The 19547-nt window shown below is 44.4% G+C and overlaps 1 protein-coding gene across 2 annotated transcripts in view; it reads left to right on the plus strand.

Annotated features, from left to right (window-relative positions):
* Nucleotides 1-207: 207 nt before the first annotated feature.
* Nucleotides 208-19547, plus strand: part of STK39 (serine/threonine kinase 39) — a 531280-nt gene continuing 511940 nt past the window's right edge. For both annotated transcript variants that reach the window (XM_077447911.1, XM_077447912.1), the window contains exon 1: nt 208-395. In XM_077447911.1, the coding sequence (XP_077304037.1) occupies nt 305-395 (91 nt within the window). In that variant the 5' untranslated portion in view covers nt 208-304. The remainder of the gene's footprint in view (nt 396-19547) is intronic.

Here is a 19547-nt window from a genome sequence, read left to right on the forward strand (position 1 = left end):
TATATAGGTCATAGAGAGGGAAGTGGCCAGCAGGGCAGAGTGCAGTGTGCCCGCACTGCCCAGTGCCCGGTGGGTCGGCTCTGACAGCTCCGCAGCGCACAGGTTGCCAGTCCGGGCAGGCGGCGTATCATCATCAGCTCAGGCCGCCCCGCCCCTTTCCCTGTCCGCTGTCACCCAGGAGGAAGCCCCTCCCCGTGCCCGCCCCCTCCTCTCCCCGGTGCCGCCCGCCTGTCACTGAGCCTGCTGTAAGTGGCAGTCCGCAGCAGAGGTGCCCGGCAGCCGCAGCATCGCCCTCCTCAGCACCATGACAGAGCAGACGGAGTCCCCGGTGCACAGCCAGCAGCAGATCGGGTGGCCAATCTGCAGGGAGAGCTACGAACTCCAGGAGGTGATCGGTCAGTGCCTTTAATCCCCCCCCCCCCCCCCCCATAGCGGCGCCTCGCATGTCAGGTTGTCATAGACTCAGGTAGCAGGACATGGGGCCTACCGGCATCCTCCATCCTCCATCCCCCTCCCCGCCCGGTGCTGCGATCTCTCCCCCGGCACAGCTGTCACTGCAGTGATGGTGCACATTGCAAATCCCCATTTCCTCCGATCACACCGCCAGCGGCCAGGAGAAAGTTCCCCGACCATTGCATCACATTGCAGCAGCGGCGCTACACTTTTCTGCTGTCACTCCCTCCGGGTCCCTTTAAGATCACACCTTCTACACCCCATTGTGTGTCCTGGTCCCGGATCCCGGTCCCTCATACACTGGGACAGGAGGAGAGTGGAGAGGGCATCATCCAAGGACAGAGCCCAGGGATCACCATCCACCCCTCCTGTCTACACATTCTTCCCCAGCTTTGGGGCCTTTACCTGCCATGGCTGGGAGGTCCATCACCTCCTCCTCTCATGGTGGAGAGAGAAAAAAAAGTTTATTTAATTTAATGTAGATTAGAGAAGGGTTAAATCCCATGCCAGGCCACCTTTTGCTGTCTGTGCATCATTGGGGAGATTTCCCTTCACTTCCTGTCCCGGAGACACAACAAGAAGTTGGAGGTGATCCTGGAAATAAAAGGGATTTCCCCTCCTAGAAGCCTGTCCCCATCCCAAGAGCTCTTCTTACCTCTTCCTCTGGGGAGAACTCTAAAATGTTGGCATACAACTCACCTTTTCCCTGCTTACTTGCATTGATGACCAGTGCAAATGTGCCCCCTTATGTTGGTATTCAGTGGAAAAGTGCCCAGTTACACTGGTAATCAATGGGAAAGTGCCTTCTTACCCCAGTGATCAGTGGAAAAGTGCCCCCTCATAATGGTGATTAGTGGAAAAATGCCTTCTTGCATTGGGGATCGATGGAAAAGTTTTTCTTTGAGGGTGTTTGAGGGAAGAGTGCCCCCTTATACTGGAGATGGATGGAAAAGTGCCCCCTTATACTGGAGATGGTTGGCAGACAAGCACCCAGTTTTACTAGTGATTTGTGGAAAGTCCCCACTTATACTTGTGATCCATGGAAAGTGCTCAGTTCCACTAGTGGTTAGTAAAAAGTTCCCCATTACACTGGTGATCAGTGCAGTGCTCCCTTAGTGGACTTAGCAGAAACGCACCCAGTTGTACTTGTGATCGATGGAAAAGTGCCCCCTTGGCAGCCAATAGAAAAATACTCTCTTAGGCCTCATGTCTAACACTGGTCAGTGCAGTGCCCCTTTATATTGCTGGTCTGTGCAGTACTCCCTTAAGGCCCGTACACACGGTCGGACTTTTTGACAACAAACATGCAAATTAGCTGTTTTGGAGCAACATCCGACTGTGTGTACGCTCCATCGGACAAACTTTTTCTGTTTTCATCGGACTTTTGTTGGCTGTGCGAACGGACAAACTTTCTGGCAACAAAAGTCTGATGGAGCAAAGTCCGACCGTGTGTACGCAAAAGCATCGGACTTTTGTACAAGGTACAAACACGCATTCTCAGAACCTATGCAAACGATCAGACTACAATACAGAAGTTGACCAAAGGTGGCGCTGGAGTCATTGAACGTCCTCTTTTGAAGTGGCGTCCGTACGTTGTGACGTCACCACGTTCGTGTTTGTTGTCAAAAAGTCCGACCGTGTGTATGCAATACAAACTTGTGGACCACGCCCTTTGTACAAAAGTCCACGGAAAAGTTTGTACAAGTCCGACCGTGTGTACAGGCCTTAACACTAGTGGTTGGTGCTGTACCCCTTTACACTTGTGACCAGTGCACTTCCCCTTTTCATTTGTGGTCTGTGTAGTGCTCCCTTACACTGGTGTTTGGGATAATTCTTCCTTACACTAGATATCGGTGCAGTACCCATTCACACTTGTGGTTGGTGCAGTACACCTTTACACTTGTGGTCAGTGCAGTTCCCCTTTACACTTGTGGTCTGTGTAGTGCTCCCTTACACTGGAGGTTGGTGCAGTGCTCCCTTACACTAGAAGTCAGTGCAGTACCCCTCACATTTGTGGTCTGTGTAGTGCTCCCTTACACTTGTAGTCAATGCCGTACCCTTCACATTTGTGGTCAGTGCATTACCCTTTACATTTGTGGTCAGTGCAGTGCCCCTTTACACGTGTGGTCAGTGCAGTACCCTTCACATTTGTGGCCAGTGCAGTAGCCCTCACATTTGTGGCCAGTGCAGTACCCCTCACATTTGTGGCCAGTGAAGTACCCTTCACATTTGTGGTCAGTGCAGTGACCCTTTACACGTGTGGTCAGTGCAGTACCCTTCACATTTGTGGCCAGTGCAGTAGCCCTCACATTTGTGGTCAGTGCAGTACCCCTCACATTTGTGGCCAGTGAAGTACCCTTCACATTTGTGGCCAGTGAAGTACCCTTCACATTTGTGGCCAGTGAAGTACCCTTCACATTTGTGGTCAGTGCAGGGCCCCTTTACACTTGTGGTCAGTGCAGTGCTTCTTTACACTTGTGGTCAGTGGAGTGCTCCCTTACCCCTGTGGTTGGTGCAGTTGAAAAATTGTCCCCTTATAGCTACAAAGATAATTTTGTTTTATTTTTTATTTCAAGTACTTATATAGGGCTGTCAATTTACACAGAGCTTTACACATTTATTATATATTCGCACCAGTCCCTGCCCTCAAGAAGCTTACAATCTAAGATCCCTAACTCTCATTCATACATACACATACTAGGGCCAAATTAGACAGGATCCAATTAACCTATCAGCATGTCTTTGGAGTGTGGGAGGAAACCAGAGTACCCGGAGGAAACCCACACAGACACAGCGAGAACATGCAAACTCCAGGCAGGTAGTGCCATGGTTGGGATTCGAACCAACGTCAGTAGTTGCTAAAAGTTAGATCTTGCCCATTGCATATTGAGCTCCTAGTAATCTGTAGAGGAACTCCAGAGTTTCACAGAACTCTGGATGAGAAAGGTTGGTCTAAAACAATAGTCACCAGTACAAATTGAGGGTGAATCCTCCAATGGGGACACTCTGTCCGAAAAAAAAAAATGGTTTTGCCTTAGCAATACACTTTAAATTGTGACTGAAGCTTTACATAACATGGGGGGTGGGGGCTTTTAGTAGATGAGATTTGTCCAGTGGTGGCCCATTCATACAAGGCACAGGGGTGCTGCCCCCCCAATCCATGCGCCTGGCCCCTAATATACATGCAGGGCACCGGACGCATGGATTCCGATGGGGTTTATCTTTTTTAGAAGCATACGATTAGAGCCGGAGGCTTCAAAAAAGGGTGGGCTCGGGGCGTGGAGCACTGCTCCCTGAGCACACCCAGTTGTGTGACAATAGCAAATTAATGTTCACTACTGTCTTCCTGATTCTCCTCCTGGCCAATCAGGAAGTGCGCCCTGAGACATATCACCTGATTGGGCGAGAGGAGAAGCAGACCTATTGGCCGCTGAGTCGGAGGAGGGAGGAGATGCAGGGTGAAGCCGCTGCCCAGAGGAAGCACTGCCCCGGAACCTAGATGGGATAAGTACGGGGCTGGTGACCAACCTGGGTGGGGGGGTATTTGCCTGTGACCCGACCGACCGATGGGGGGGAGTTTGTGGCTGGTTGGATTGTTTGCCGCCCCCTCCCAAAAAATATACTACCAGCCACCGCTGGATTTGCCTTTGAAGGTTCCTATTCCTCGAGGTCATGGTATATCCAGTAGTAGGTGGTCACATTCAGCTGGACTCACAGCTTATCCAAGCCACTTCTTCAGTTGAATAGTTTCTTCAGCTAAATTTGTGTGGCAAAGCAGTAAAATGTCCTCAGCGTTACAGAACAAGTTCAGCTGCTTGTGACCAACTGTGACTAACTGTGTAAGAGACTTTAGGGTTGATTTACTAAAGGCAAATAGACTGTGCACTTTACAAAGTGCAGTTTTATTCTGTGAGAGCAGTTACTCCAGAGCTTATTAAATGAGCAGAAGCTCTGGCGACTTCCATCATCCAATCACATGCAAGCTAAAAAAACTGTTTTGTTTATTTTCCTTGCACATGATTGGGTATTCTTTGCAAAGTGAAGCTTTACCTTATTTACTAAACCTTGGAACAACTGCCCTTGTAGAGTGCAACTGCACTTTGCAAAGTGCACAGTCTATTTGCCTTTAGTAAATCAATCCTTTTGCATGACGATTCTGCCAAAAAAAAGCATTCCCCTTTTACTAATACAAATTTTTAAAACCTTGTGTGCAGAGTAGCTGTGGCGTGTGCATAAGAAACTAAGAGTTGAGTTGAGTGCCAGGATTGTATAGCTGTAGTGTGCACTTGGGAGTTTTATCATCAGTGGCAAAAGAAAGAAGACACTAGTCTGGATGAAAGAATTGGAAAGCGTGGTAGCATCGGTAAAGCATTGTAGCATCGGTGAAGCATGGTAGCATCGGTGATGGGTCATCACTAGAGGAGGGAAAACTAGAAGGTAGAGCTGCCATAATGTGCGGGTATCTTCCTTCTCTTCTCAGGTTCCCGTTGAATCCCTGGTTCACACCTGAGCATTTGAAGCTCCTAGAACAGTGATGGCGAACCTTGGCACCCCAGATGTTTTGGAACTACATTTCCCATGATGCTCAGGCACTCTGCAGTGTAGTGGTGTATCATGGTAAATGTAGTTCCAAAACATCTGGGGTGCCAAGGTTAGCCATCACTGTCCTAGAAGCTCTTTAATGCTTGACATGAGAATTCTAATTGTATCCTATGGTGTCATTCATGGTGCCATTTGCTGCTGAGCAGGTTGTCACTTGGAGCTTGTCACTTGAAACGCAAAAAAGTACCTAAACTTTTTTCGGGCAGAGTTGCACTTTTTTGGTCCTTATAGAATTCAACAGGAGTGCCTGAAAAACGTGCACAACTTGCATTTTTTGCATCTTACTTCTACTTCTCCTAGTGACTAACTTTCTACTGACTAAAACGAATACCGTCAACCATCAAAAATGCTCACGCAGAAGTGTGAATCTATCCTAAAGGGTCAGCCAAGTCAAAAGAGAGGTTTCAGTTCTAGATCAGGCTTGGAACGCTGCCCATGGTTTTTGGATACTACATCATCTTCATCTTTCATAATTCCCAATGCTGTTCCAGCAGCTCGTGTTGTCCATAAGTACAAAGAAAATAAAGCAGGCGGTGTGGAATCCTCCAATGATGCCCACAGCGGGTGAGCTTACCCAAAACGTAACCACTTCCGGACCGCCCACCGTCGTTATACGTCAGTATTTTGAAGGAGGATATCGTTGTTATCGCAGCAGCTAGCTGCCAGAACCTCGGTATCCTCGTTTTCAGCGAGCAGTCCGGTTTAAGATAAAAGTGGTCTCTGTGGTGGATTCGCCGCAATATCACTTTAATCGGCGGCGGGAGAGAGCCCCTCCTCCCGCCGCGATTTGGTGCCCTCCGGCGCTTACCGGAGTCGTCGGCAGCGGCGGAAATGATCGCGTCTGTCTCCTGCCTGAGTATGGAGACGAGTGAGGGGAAGATGGCCCCCATTCGTCTCCATATCACTGCGTCGCTTCCGCCCATAGCTCCTAAAGTGCCATTTTTTTTAAATGACAACATTTTATTTTAATTTTTTTATTGCATTTTAATGTAAATATGAGATCTGATGTCTTTTTGACCCCATAGCTCATATTTAAGCGGTCCTGTCATGTTTTTTTTCTATTACAATGGATGTTTACATATTAACAGTGTAAAAAAAAAAAAAAAAAAGGTAAAATAAATATGAAAAAAATACCTATTTTTAAACGCGCTTCGTCCCGACGAGCTCGTGTGCAGATGCGAATGCATACGTGACTAGCGCCCACATATGAAAACGGTGTTCAAACCACACATGTGACGTATCACCACGATGGGTAGAGCGAGAGCAATAATTCTAGCCCTAGACCTCCTCTGTAACTTAAAACATGTAACCTGTAGAATTTTTTAAACGTCGCCTATGGAGATTTTTAAGGGTAAAAGTTTGTCGCCATTCCATGAGCGGACGCAATTTTGAAGCATGAGATGTTGGGTATCGATTTACTCGCCGTAATATTATCTTTCACAAAATAAAAAAAAAAACGGGTTAACGTTACTGTTGTCTTACTTTATAATTCAAAAATTTTTATTTTTTCCAAAAAAAGTGCGCTTGCAAGACCGGCTGCGCAAATACGGTATGACAGAAAGTATTGTAACAACCGCCATTTTATTCTCTAGGGTGTTAGAAAAAAAATGTATAATGTTTGGGAGTTCTAAGTAATTTTCTAGCGAAAAAACCTGTTTTTAACTTGTAAACAACAAATCTCAGAAAGAGGCTTGGTCCTTAAGTGGTTAAAGTATAAAAGTAAAGGTTTGTTTTTGATAGAGTGGAGAGGGATTAGAACACCTGTCAAGTTTTTATTGCTGTGATATGATAGATATGATAGGGTTATTCTTGCTAGGGGTCCAACAATCTAAGTTACCCCGTGTATTATTTTATTTTTCCTTATAATATATAAGTTTTTATATTGGTAGACACTCCCCAATAGTATTCTAATTAGTTCATACCAATTATTGGTTAAAGATTTTTGTAGGGTGTCTATTAGAGATGCACAGTTCTGGCTAAAATGAGAATCAAATTTTTTTTGCTTACAAGATATATCACGATTCTCTCACGATTCTTGCGGCGTAACATCATCTTTCGCATTAACTACTTAAGCCCCGGACCATTTTGCTGGCCAAAGACCAGAGCACTTTTTGCGATTCAGCACTGCGTCGTTTTAACTGACAATTGTGCGGTCGTGCAATGCGACTCCCAAACAAAATTGACGTTCTTTTTCCCCACAAATAGAGATTTCTTTTGGTGGTATTTGATCACCCCTGCATTTTTTTTTTTTTGCGCTATAAACAAAAAAGAGCGACAATTTTGAAAAAAATAAAACGCATTATTTTTTACATTTTGCTATAATAAATATCCCCCAAAAATATATAAAAAAATTTTTTCCCTCAGTTTAGGCAGATACGTATTCTTCTACATATTTTTGGTAAAGAAAAATCACAATAAGCGTTTATTGATTGGTTTGGTTTGCGCAAAAATTATAGTATTTACAAAAAAGGGGATAGTTTTATGCGTTTTTATTAATAATGCTTTTTTTTACTAGTAATGGCAGCGATCAGCGATTTTTTTTTTATTATCGTGACTGCGACATTATGGCAGACACATCGGACATTTTTGATACATTTTTGGGACCATTGTCATTTATACAGAAATCAGTGCTATACAAATGCACTGATTCCTGTGTAAATGACACTGGCAGTAAAGGGGTTAACCACTAGGTGGCAGTGTGGGGGTTAAGTGTGTCCTGGGGCGTGTTTCTGTGGGGGGGGGGCGTGGCTGTGTGTGACACATCACTGATCAGTGACTGTCACTAGGCAGAACAGGGAGATGCTTGCTTACATTAGCATCTCCCCGTTCTTCCTCTCTGTGAGGTGATCGCGGGTATCCCCGTGGCGATCGAGTCTGCGGGACCCGCGATCCGACTCATGCGCCGGAGGCGCGCACGTGATGGCACGGTGGCAAATTTAAAGGGACATACAGGTACGCCCATTTGCCTGTCTGTGCCATTCAGCCGACGTACATTGACGTGCGCCGGTCGGCAAGTGGTTAAAATAAAAAAAATTGGGCTAACTTTACTGTTTTTTTTTTTTATTCATTGAAGTGTATTTTTTCCCAAAAAAATGCTTTTGAAAGACCGCTGGGCAAATACAGTTTGGCATAAAATATTGCAGCAATTGACATTTTATTCCCTAGGGTTTCTGCTAAAATATATAATGTTTGGGGGTTCCAAGTAATTTTCTAGCAAAAAATATTGATTTTAACTTAAGAAACGAGTGTCAGAAAAAGATTTAGACTTAAGTGGTTAAACTTCCTGCATTATGTCTAAAAACTTGGCAGAATGCCTGGATTTTTTTCTTTACACACAGAAGTTTCCCTTTGATCTATGAAAGGAAGAGTTAGTTACAATGTTTCATTTTAAAAACTTGGCAGACTGCCTGGATGTTTTCTTTTGACAGCTGAGTGAGCAGATAAGTCTCTCCATTTAGAATGGGCAAACTCTGCAATAGAGATAGTCAGAGGGGTTGAATTAAGATCACGGTTTTTTAACAATTAATTGTGCAGCTCTAGTGTCTATATATGTCTATATGTAGCAGTTTTTATGTTGTGTACATTTTTATATCTTTTTTCTAATTGTTTGTGGTATGTGGATAATATGTGGATACAATTTGATTGAAACAGAAAGTGAAAGTAAAAGAAAATCACAAATTTTAGGTTGTCCCCTGAAAAGTAATAGAGGGGAAATCTTACAACAGGGACACTAGTTCTGGCGACCTGGGGACCCCCAAAGAATTCCCTTAACCACTTGTCTACTGGGCACTTTTACCCCCTTCCTGCCCAGGCCAATTTTTAGCTTTCAGGGCTGTCGCACTGTGAATGGCAATTGCGCTATTATGCAACACTGTACCCAAACACATTTTTTTTAATCTTTTCCACACAAGCAGGGCTTTCTTTTGGTAGTATTCAATCACCACTGGGTTTTTATTTTTTGCTAAATAAACGAATAAAGACTGAAAATTTTGAAAAAAAATAAAACGTTTTAATAGTTTGTTATAAAATGTTGGAAACAAGTAATTTTTCTCCTTCACTGATGTGTGCTGATGAGGTGGCACTGATGAGCATTAATAGATGGCACTGATAGGTGGCATTGGTGGGCACTGGTAGGTGGCACTGATAGACACTGGTAGGCGGTACTGATGGGCACTGGTAGGCGGCACTTATATATATTGATTTTAACAAGTATCAGAAAAAGATTTAGACTTTAAGTGGTTAAACTTCCTGCATTTACAGTTGTTAAAAACTTGGCAGACTGCCTGGATTTTTTCTTTACACACAGAAGTGTATTCCTTTGATCTAAAAAGGAAGAGGTAGTTACAAAGTTTCATGTTAAAAACTTGACAGATCTGTTTTCTTTTGACAGCTGAGTGAGCAGATAAGTCTCTCCACTTGTTATATGAAAGAATCGCAAACTCTGCAATAGAGATCATTGGGGGGTTGAATTGAGATCACGATTTTTTAATGATTAATTGTGCAGCTCTATAATGAGGAGGCACTGATGGGCACTGATTGGCAGCACTGATGGGCACTGATTGGCAGCACTGATGGGCACTTATTGGCAGCACTGGTGGGCACACATTGGCAGCACTGGTGTAGAGGTCGACTGATATATCGGCCGATATTTGATGTTTTTTTAATTAATCGGCATCTGCCGATTGTGCTGATAAAAAAGCAGATTAGAACTACAGCGTGACTTGCAAATTACTTCTGTAATAGAAGTCAATGCAAGTTGCCTGAGTCTTCATTGAAGTGACTTTCCTCCTGGGCAGTCTGCCAAGAAAAGAGTAAAGAGATACAATGTTTCTTGAATGAACTCAACTCAGTGTGTAGGAGTTCTCAGTTTAACCATTTAAAGACTAAATCTTTTCTGACACTTGTTGCTTACAAGTAAAAATCCTGTATTTTCTGCCAGAAAATCACTTAGAACACCCAAAAATGATATATATATATATTTTTAGCAGAGATCCTAGGGAATAAAATAGCGGTTGTTGCAATATTTTATGTCACAGGGCATTTACACAGAGGTATTTCAAACGCAATTTGTTTTGGAAAAAAATACACTAATGATTAAAAAAAAAACAGTAAGACCCCTTTCACACCACAGCGCCCATTGCGTCGGCGGTAAAACGCCGCTATTTTTAGCGGCGTTTTACCGCCGGATTTGCGGCACATTTCGGCCACTAGCAGGGCACTTTTACCCCCGCTAGCGGCTGCGAAAGGGTTAAAACCGCCGGCAATACGCCGCAATAGCGGCGTTTTGCCGGCGGTATTACAGCGCTGCCCCATTGATTTCAATGGGGAGCAGCGGTGGAGGAGCGGTAAACACACTGCTCCTTCACCGCTCTAAAGAAGCTGCTGGCAGGACTTTTTTCTGACGTCCTGCCAGCGCACCGCTGTAGTGTGAAAGCCCTCGGGCTTTCACACTACACACAATGGTGCAGCTTCTTTAGCGCGGATTGCAGGCGCTATTTCTAACGCTATAGCGCCTGCAAAACGCCCTGGTGTGAAAGGGGTGTAAAGCCCTTTTTTTTTTCATCCAAAAGTTTTGACTACCTGTTTTTATTTAATATATAGTTTTTCTTTTTTTTTTTTTTTATCTAAATTATACATACAAGTAAACTGATTGGAGGTTTGTTTTGTTTAACCACTTCAGCTCCGGACCAATAAATACCTTAAGGACCAGAGGTCTTTTTGCAATTTCGCACTGCGCTGCTTTAACTGGTAATTGCGCGGTCATGCAATATTGCACCCAAACGAAATTTGCGTCCTTTTCTTCCCACAAATAGAGCTTTCTTTTGATGGTATTTGATTGCCTCTGCGATTTTTTTTTTTTGCGATATAAATGGAAAAAGAGCGAAAATTTTGAAAAAAAAAGATATTTTCTTCTTTTTGTTATAAGAAAAATCGAATAAACTAAATTTTAGTCATACATTGAGGCCAAAATTTATTCAGCCACATGTCTTTAGTAAAAAAAATGTCAATAAGCGAATATTTTTTGGTTTGCGCAAAAGTTATAGCGTCTACAAACTAGAGTACATTTTCTGGAATTTACACAGCTTTTAATTTATGACTGCCGATCTCATTTCTTGAGGTGCTAAAATGGCAGGGCAGTACAAATCCCCCCCAAATGACCCCATTTTGGAAAGTAGACACCCCAAGGAAATTGCTGATGGGTATGTTGAGCCCATTGAATATTTATTTTTTTTGTCCTAAGGGATTGAATAATGACAAAAAAAAAAAAAAAAAAAAATTTTTACAAAAAGTTGTCACTAAATGATATATTGCTCACACATGCCATGGTTATATGTGGAATTGCACCCCAAAATATATTCCGCTACTTCTCCCGAGTATGGGGATACCACATGTGTGGGACTTTTTGGGAGTCTAGTCGCGCACGGCACCCCGAAAACCAATCACCACCTTCAGGATTTCTAAGGGTGCAAATTTTTGATTTAACTCCTCACTACCTATCACAGTTTTGAAGGCCATAAAATGCCAAAATAGCACAAAACCCCCCAAAATGACCCCATTTTGGAAAGTAGACACCCCAAGCTATTTACTGAGAGGCATGTTGAGTCCATGGAATATTTTATATTTTGCCACAAGTTGCGGGAATATTACAAACTTTTTTTTTTTTGCACCAAGTTGTCACTAAATGATATATTGCTCACACATGCTATGGGCATATGTGAAATGACACCCCAAAATACATTCTGCTGCTTCTCCTGAGTACGGGGATACCACATGTGTGGGACTTTTTGGGAGTCTAGTCGCGCACGGCACCCCGAAAACCAATCACCACCTTCAGGATTTCTAAGGGTGCAAATTTTTGATTTAACTCCTCACTACCTATCACAGTTTCGAAGGCCATAAAATGCCAAAATAGCACAAACCCCCCCCAAATGACCCCATTTTGGAAAGTAGACACCCCAAGCTATTTACTGAGAGGCATGTTGAGTCCATGGAATATTTTATATTTTGCCAAAAGTTGCGGGAATATTACAAACTTTTTTTTTTTTTGCACAAAGTTGTCACTAAATGATATATTGCTCACACATGCTATGGGCAGAAGTCAAATTACACCCCAAAATAAATTCTGCTGCTTCTCCCGAGTACGGGGATACCACATATGTGGGACTTTTTGGGAGCCTAGCCACGTACGGGACCCCGAAAACCAAGCACTGCCTTCCGGATTTGAATATAAAATGCTACCAAAAAACCTGTTAGCGATGGCAGGGATCAGGCCTGACTCTGCGATCGCTGCAGTTATGTGTTTAGTGTTTTGTAAGTGACAGTGATCGATCGATACTGCACTTGGGTGGGCTGGGCAGAGGGGCAAAACGCAGGTGCTAGCAGGTATTTGGGCTGATCCCGCTAACAATGCGTTTTTTTGGAACCCTAAACTGCTGGGGACGCTAGTATAGATCTGATCAGATCAGATATTGATCTGTTCAGATTCTATACCACTACGGGAGGTGTATGCTTTGCGTGTGGGTGTTAGCGGTACTGGCACTAACCTAGCGCTGCCTGGGGCGACGCAGACCCTGACCCTAAAACCTAATTGATATCACCCGCCGGGTGATCAGGGGGTTAAACCTTTATTGGGTAATAAATGGTGGGTGCCCTGATGCTATAAAAAACAAATTAACCAGAGTCACCCGTAACACTTATACGGTGATCAGTGGTGAAAGGGTTAACTAGGGGCAATCAGGGGGTTCACATTTTTATTAGGTAGTATATGGGGGTCCCTGGTGCTATATAAAAACCTGACGGGGAACCTAAATAACTAACTGGCTAACCAGCGTCACCAGTGACACTTATACTGTGATCGCTGGTGAAAGGGGGTGAAAGGGTTAACTAGCAGCAATCAGGGGGTTAAAACCATTATTGGGTAGTATATCGGGGTACCTAGCGCTATAAAAACCTGGCGGTGAACCTAAAAAAATAACTAGCTACCTAGCGACACTAGCGACACTGATGCAGCGTTCAGAAAAATTATCGCTTAGTGACACTGGCAAAAGGGGGTGAAAGGGTTAACTAGCGGAAATCAGGGGGTTAAAGCCATTATTGGGTAGTATATCGGGGTACCTAGCGCTATAAAAACCTGGCGGTGAACCTAAAAAAATAACTAGCTACCTAGCGACTGTAGCGACACTAATGCAGCGATCAGAAAAACGATCGCTTAGTGACACTGGCAAAAGGGGGTGAAAGGGTTAACTAGCGGCAATCAGGGGGTTAAAACCATTATTGGGTAGTATATCGGGGTACCTAGCGATATAAAAACCTGGCGGTGAACCTAAAAAAATAACTAGCTACCTAGCGACACATGCAGCGATCAGAAAAATGATCGCTTAGTGACACTGGCAAAAGGGGGTGAAAGGGTTAACTAGCGGCAATCAGGGGGTTAAAACCATTATTGGGTAGTATATCGGGGTACCTAGCGCTATAAAAACCTGGCGGTGAACCTAAAAAAATAACTAGCTACCTAGCGACTGTAGCGACACTAATGCAGCGATCAGAAAAACGATCGCTTAGTGACACTGGCAAAAGGGGGTGAAAGGGTTAACTAGCGGCAATCAGGGGGTTAAAACCATTATTGGGTAGTATATCGGGGTACCTAGCGATATAAAAACCTGGCGGTGAACCTAAAAAAATAACTAGCTACCTAGCGACTGTAGCGACACTAATGCAGCGATCAGAAAAACGATCGCTTAGTGACACTGGCAAAAGGGGGTGAAAGGGTTAACTAGCGGCAATCAGGGGGTTAAAACCATTATTGGGTAGTATATCGGGGTACCTAGCGATATAAAAACCTGGCGGTGAACCTAAAAAAATAACTAGCTACCTAGCGACACATGCAGCGATCAGAAAAATGATCGCTTAGTGACACTGGCAAAAGGTGGTGAAAGGGTTAACTCTAGGGGCAATCAGGGGGTTAAATCTTTATTGGGGGGTGATAGGGGGCTACCCTGGACCTAACACTAACTGTCCTGCCAGTTTTTACTGTCACAACTGACACTGAATGCATTGATCAGTAAAGAAATGATCAATGCAATCAGTGACACTGTGACTGGGGGGGGAGGGGGGGCGGGGGGCGATCGGGGGGCGATCGGGGGGGGATCGGGGGGGGGGGGGGGTTTGTGTGCCTGTGTGTACCTACATGTCAGTGTAGTGTTGGTGCACACTTACTATTAGTCTTCTCCTCGTAGTCCGGTCAAAAAGACCGCCCCCGAGGAGAATGACATCACTTCCTCCTTCCTGTGTAAACAATACACAGTGGGAGGAAGCTTCTCATTGGCCAGGAGCGATCCAGAGGGGGTGGCCGAAAACCAACGGCCATCCCCTCATCACGGAGCGCTCCTGGAGCGAACCGGACCGCCGTAACCAGCGGGAGGGGGTCCGATCGGACCCCCCACCCGCTGGAAGGCAATCACGTAGATCTACGTGATTGTGCCTGCCTGTGCCATTGTGTTGACGTACATTGGCAATACGGCGGTCCTGAAGTGGTTAATAAATGTTTAAATGTACCGTATATACTCGAGTATAGGCCGACCCGAATATAAGCCGAGGCCCCCAATTTACCACAAAAAAACTGGGAAACTTATTGACTCGTGTATAAGCCGAGGGTGAGACATCCCTGTGTCCATCCCTGTCTCCCGTCCATCCCTGTGTCCATCCCTGTGTCCCGTTCGTCCCTGTGTCCCGTCCGTCCCTGTGTCCCGTCCGTCGCTGTGTCCCGTCCGTCGCTGTGTCCCGGCCGTCGCTGTGTCCCATCCATCCCTGCCTACCTGTGCCAATCTGCAGCCTCTGTGTGCCATGCTCTCCTCGTCTGACAGACGGCAGGCATTCCTCTGTTCAAAAGCCGCGCCTCCCTGTCTGTGATAGGCGGAACACTCAATTTCCCAGCAGTCAGTGTTCCGCCTATCACGGACATCCTCTCATCCTCGTCCGTAGTATGAGAATGAGCGGATGTCCGTGATAGGCGGAACACTGACTGCTGGGAAATTGAGTGTTCCGCCTATCACAGACAGGGAGGCGCGGCTTTTGAATAGTAGAATGGCCGCCGTCTGTCTGCTCGACACGCTGATCGGGCAGGCAGACGGCGATGACTCGAGTATAAGCCGAGGGGGGCACTTTCAGCCTCAAAAAAGAGGCTGAAAATCTCGGCTTATACTCGAGTATATACGGTAAGACATTTTCTGTATCACTTATTAAGGCTGCTTTCACACTGGAGCGGGCAGGCGTTGATGGTAAAACGCTGCTAGTTTTAGAAGCACTTTACCGTAATTTTAGCAGTGCTATTCGGCTGCTAGTGGGGCGCATATAACCCAGCTAGCGGAAAAAAAAAAAGGAAAAAAAAAATCGGCCTAACACATCGGGCCAAAAAAATCGGCATCATATATCGGCCATCGGCCACCATGATTTCTAAATATCGGCATCAGCATCGGCCAGAGAAAAACCCATATCGTTCGACCTCTACACTGGTGGACACTGTTTGGGCTGCACTGATAATCAGGACACGCATGCTCGGAAACAATTTGACACATGCTCGGAAGCGTTGAAATTAATTTTCTCAGCTTGTCGTAGTGTTGTACGTCACTGCGTTCTTGACGGTCGAAAGTTCAGAGAACTTTTGTGTGACCGTGTATATGCAAGCCAAGCTTGAGCGGAATTCCGTCGGGAAAACCATCTAAGATTTTTCCGAGGAAAACTCTACTGGTGTGTACGCGGCATAAAGAAGCTCATGTACCAAATTTTGGCACGGAGTCAGGTGCATTTGCCGTTGTGTGATTTGCTGAGATTTTTGCACGTTTTTTCGCATGACATTCATGGCAAAATCGCACTGCGTTTGGGGTGCCATTAAGAAACAAAGGCACCACAAGCGTGTCACATGTTTTGTTGCGATTCTGGACATGCGAGATTCTGCCCATGATTCTAATACTCTCAAATGTGAATGGGGCCTACAAAACACAAGGTGCATTATACCACAGCATTTATTAAAAAATCCACATCAATTATACTCACAGACATGTGAATAAAAACAGCTTATCAAGCTAATCATCCATATCCTAGTAGTCCATATGGCTCAGCAACCTCCAGGGGGACCTCTGGGATCTGAATCGGCAGACTCATTTCGAAGGATTTACCTTCTTCATCAGAGCATAGATTGAGATCTGAAGGTCCCCCTGAGCTCTGGAGGTTGCTGAGCCATATGGACTACTAGGTTATGGATGATTAGCTTGATAAGTTGTTTTTATTCACGTCTGTAGTATAATTTACAAGGTTTTTTAATTAATGCCGTGGGATAATACACTAGGCGCTTTTCTTTGTGTTTTGTAGTTGTTTCAGGACATCCCCAGTCTTGAGAGGACTGAAGCAATATCCTTGAGCCATGGAGTTCATATCGGCACCCGTACTGGGCTATGACACTTATGTGCAGGAGGTGGTCTATTGTTGTGAACAGGCACCATTCAGCTCTTGTTTGTGGTTTGGTAAAGACAGATGACAATGGGTGTGTGCTAGCTGACATTTCAGATGAGCTACTAGCAGGTTTTTAACCACTTCAATACAGGGAATTTTCACCCACTTCCTGCCCAGGCCAATTTTCAGTTTTCAGCGCTGTCGCACTTTGAATGACAATTGCGCGGTCATGCAACACTGTACCCAAATGACATTTTTGTCATTTTCCCCCCATAAATAGAGCTTTCTTTTGGTGGTATATGATAATCTCCGCAGGTTTTATTTTTTTGCGCTATAAACAAAAGAAGAGCGACAAGTTTGAAAAAAACAACAACACAATGGGGGTTATTTACTAAAGGAAAATCCACTTTGCACTGAAAGTGCACTTGGAAGTGTAGTCGCTGTAGATCCGAGGGGGACATGCAAGGAAAATAAAAAAAACAGCATTTTAGCTTGCACATAATTGGATGATAAAATCAGCAGAGCTTCCCCTCATTTCAGATCTACCCCTTAGATTTACAGTGACTGCACTTCCAAGTGCACTTGCAGTGCAAAGTGGATTTGCCTTTTGTAAATAACCCCTAATATTTTTTAAATTTTTGCTATGATAAATATCCCAATTTAAAAAAAAAAAAAACAACAACATTTTTCCTCAGTCTAGGCCGATATGTACCGTATTCTTCTACATATTTTTTGTAAAAAAAAAAAGCGCAATAAGCGTATATTGATCGGTTTGCGCAAAAGTTATACAGTAGTGTCTACAATATTTGGGATAGTTTATGGCAATTAAATTTTTTTAATTTATTTTTTACTAGTAATGACGGCGATCTGAGATTTTTATCGTGACTGTGACACTGCGGCGGACATATCGGACATTTTTTACACCATTTTGGGACCACAGACAATTATACAGCGATCAGAGCTATAAAAATGCACTGATTACTGTATAAATGTCACTGGCAGGAAAGGAGTTAACACTAGGGGGCTATCAAGGGGTTAATGTGTTTCCTAGGGAGTGATTCTAACTGGAGGGGGAGGGTACTCACAAGGGGAGGAGACCGATCGGTGTTCACCTGTACACGGAACAAATGATCGGTCTCCTCTCCCCTGACAAGATGTGGATCTGTGTGTTTACACACACAGATCCACGTCCCGGGTTTGTTACAGGGCAATGGCGGGTCCCAGCGGACATCACGGCCACCGGGCACACACATCGGCTCCCCAGATGGCTGGGAAGCCCGGCACATCATATGACGCCCGCCCAGGATGGGAGATCCCTCCTTCGGATGTCATTTGACTATGGACCTGAAGTGGTTAAAGTAGAACTGAAGGCAAAACCTTTTTTTCATATTAAATAGAGTAAGGGAGGGTTCTAACCCCAGTCATTTTTTTTCCCACCACCTGTGTCCGATTGGGAAGGTTTCCCTTCATTTCCTGTCCAATAGACAAATCAGCAATGGCAAGGAAACCCCACCAAAAAAAGAGGGAAATCCCTCAGTCCTGTTCTGATGGCCACTTAAAACTTAGGATTTTCTTTCACTTTCGGGTGTTAATGGTCACCAAGTGAAGGTGAATCTACCTAACAGGAGTACAGACAGCAATAAAAACCTGACAGGTGTTCTAATACATCTGCACTCTATCCAAAATGAAAAAAAAAAAGTATTGCCTTCAGTTATACTTTAACAGGTTTCAAGTAGTGTTGAGGCTGCTAGCTTCTTGTTTAAAGTATCTCTAAACCCAAAAATATAAAACATTTAGTAAGAATTTTATTTCAAAACACAAAATCAAAAGGCCAACGCATTTTGGCAGCTCCAAACTCCCCCTTCATCAGGGCTTGTGTGCTGGCAGGGAGTATAAAATAATAATAAAAAAATAATCCAGGTCAACGAACTCACAGCCCATGTCAGTTTGAGAAACCAGCCGAGTGACTGACAGGCTGTCAATATGGTGACCCAAATTATTTTGAGCTATCCGTTTCATTTTACAGCTGGTGCCCAGCATACATTTTAACTTACTGCCAGCACACAAGCCTTGATGAAGGGGGAGTTTTGAGCCCCCGAAACATGTTGGCCTTTTGATTTTTTGTTGTGAAATAAAATTCTTACTGAACTAACACTTATCTTGGGGCTTTCATCCTTCCAGCATATTTTATTTTCACCTGGTAATCCTGCAAAAAAAAAAAAAAAAAAAAACACTTGTTTTTTTTCCTTCACTGTATCTATAGGGGAGGCCATGGTTGTCACACAGGCTGGATGCTTTGCATCATGGCATGGCAAAAATTATCCTCCTCGTGACGTTTGAAGTCCACTCAGAACTGAGTCTTAGAATGACGCCAATAACTTTATCAGCCACCAACTTGAGTTTCTTGCATTTCATATTGTGAGGTTCCTTTACTTGAGTTCCCAACTGCTCCATCCATTACAAGCAGGTCTCTCTATTTTGTATTAGATATTGCAGCAAGCAGTGTGAGACTTTTGATGTTTGAGGCAGAGAGATGGCTCAGCTTTGCAGCATTGACACAGAATTTAAATATCAGCGATGCATATACTGGCCTTTTACTCCCACTTACTACTGAAATATTGCTCCGCTGTCCATCATCATTATTTTATTCCTTTATTTCGGGGCCCATGTCCCTTCTGTTTAGCAACCAAGAATTTACATGTGATAAGCCGGTGTGTGTATTCTAGTACTGTCATAGGATCTGTATGGAGTTTGCATGCTCTACCTGTGCAATGCCATCTTAATAGCATCATGGGCCCATGGGCAAAGGAATGCACTGGGGCCCGTACCAGCCATCTCCATTGCAGTGCCTCTTTACATCATGTTCCCCTATCACAGTGCCCATAAACATCAGGTTCCCCCATCACAATGCCCATATACATCAGGTTCCCCCATCACTGTGCCCCCTTAAATCAGGTCGCCATTCATCAGATGTCTCCATTGCAGTGTCCCCGTACATCAGGTTCCCCATCACTTTGCCCCCTTATATCAGGTTCCCCCATCAC

This window comes from Lithobates pipiens, unplaced genomic scaffold, assembly GCF_037356315.1.
Source record: "Lithobates pipiens isolate NorthernLeopardFrog02 unplaced genomic scaffold, aLitPip1_a1.2 Scaffold_22, whole genome shotgun sequence".
Lineage (NCBI taxonomy): Eukaryota > Metazoa > Chordata > Amphibia > Anura > Ranidae > Lithobates > Lithobates pipiens.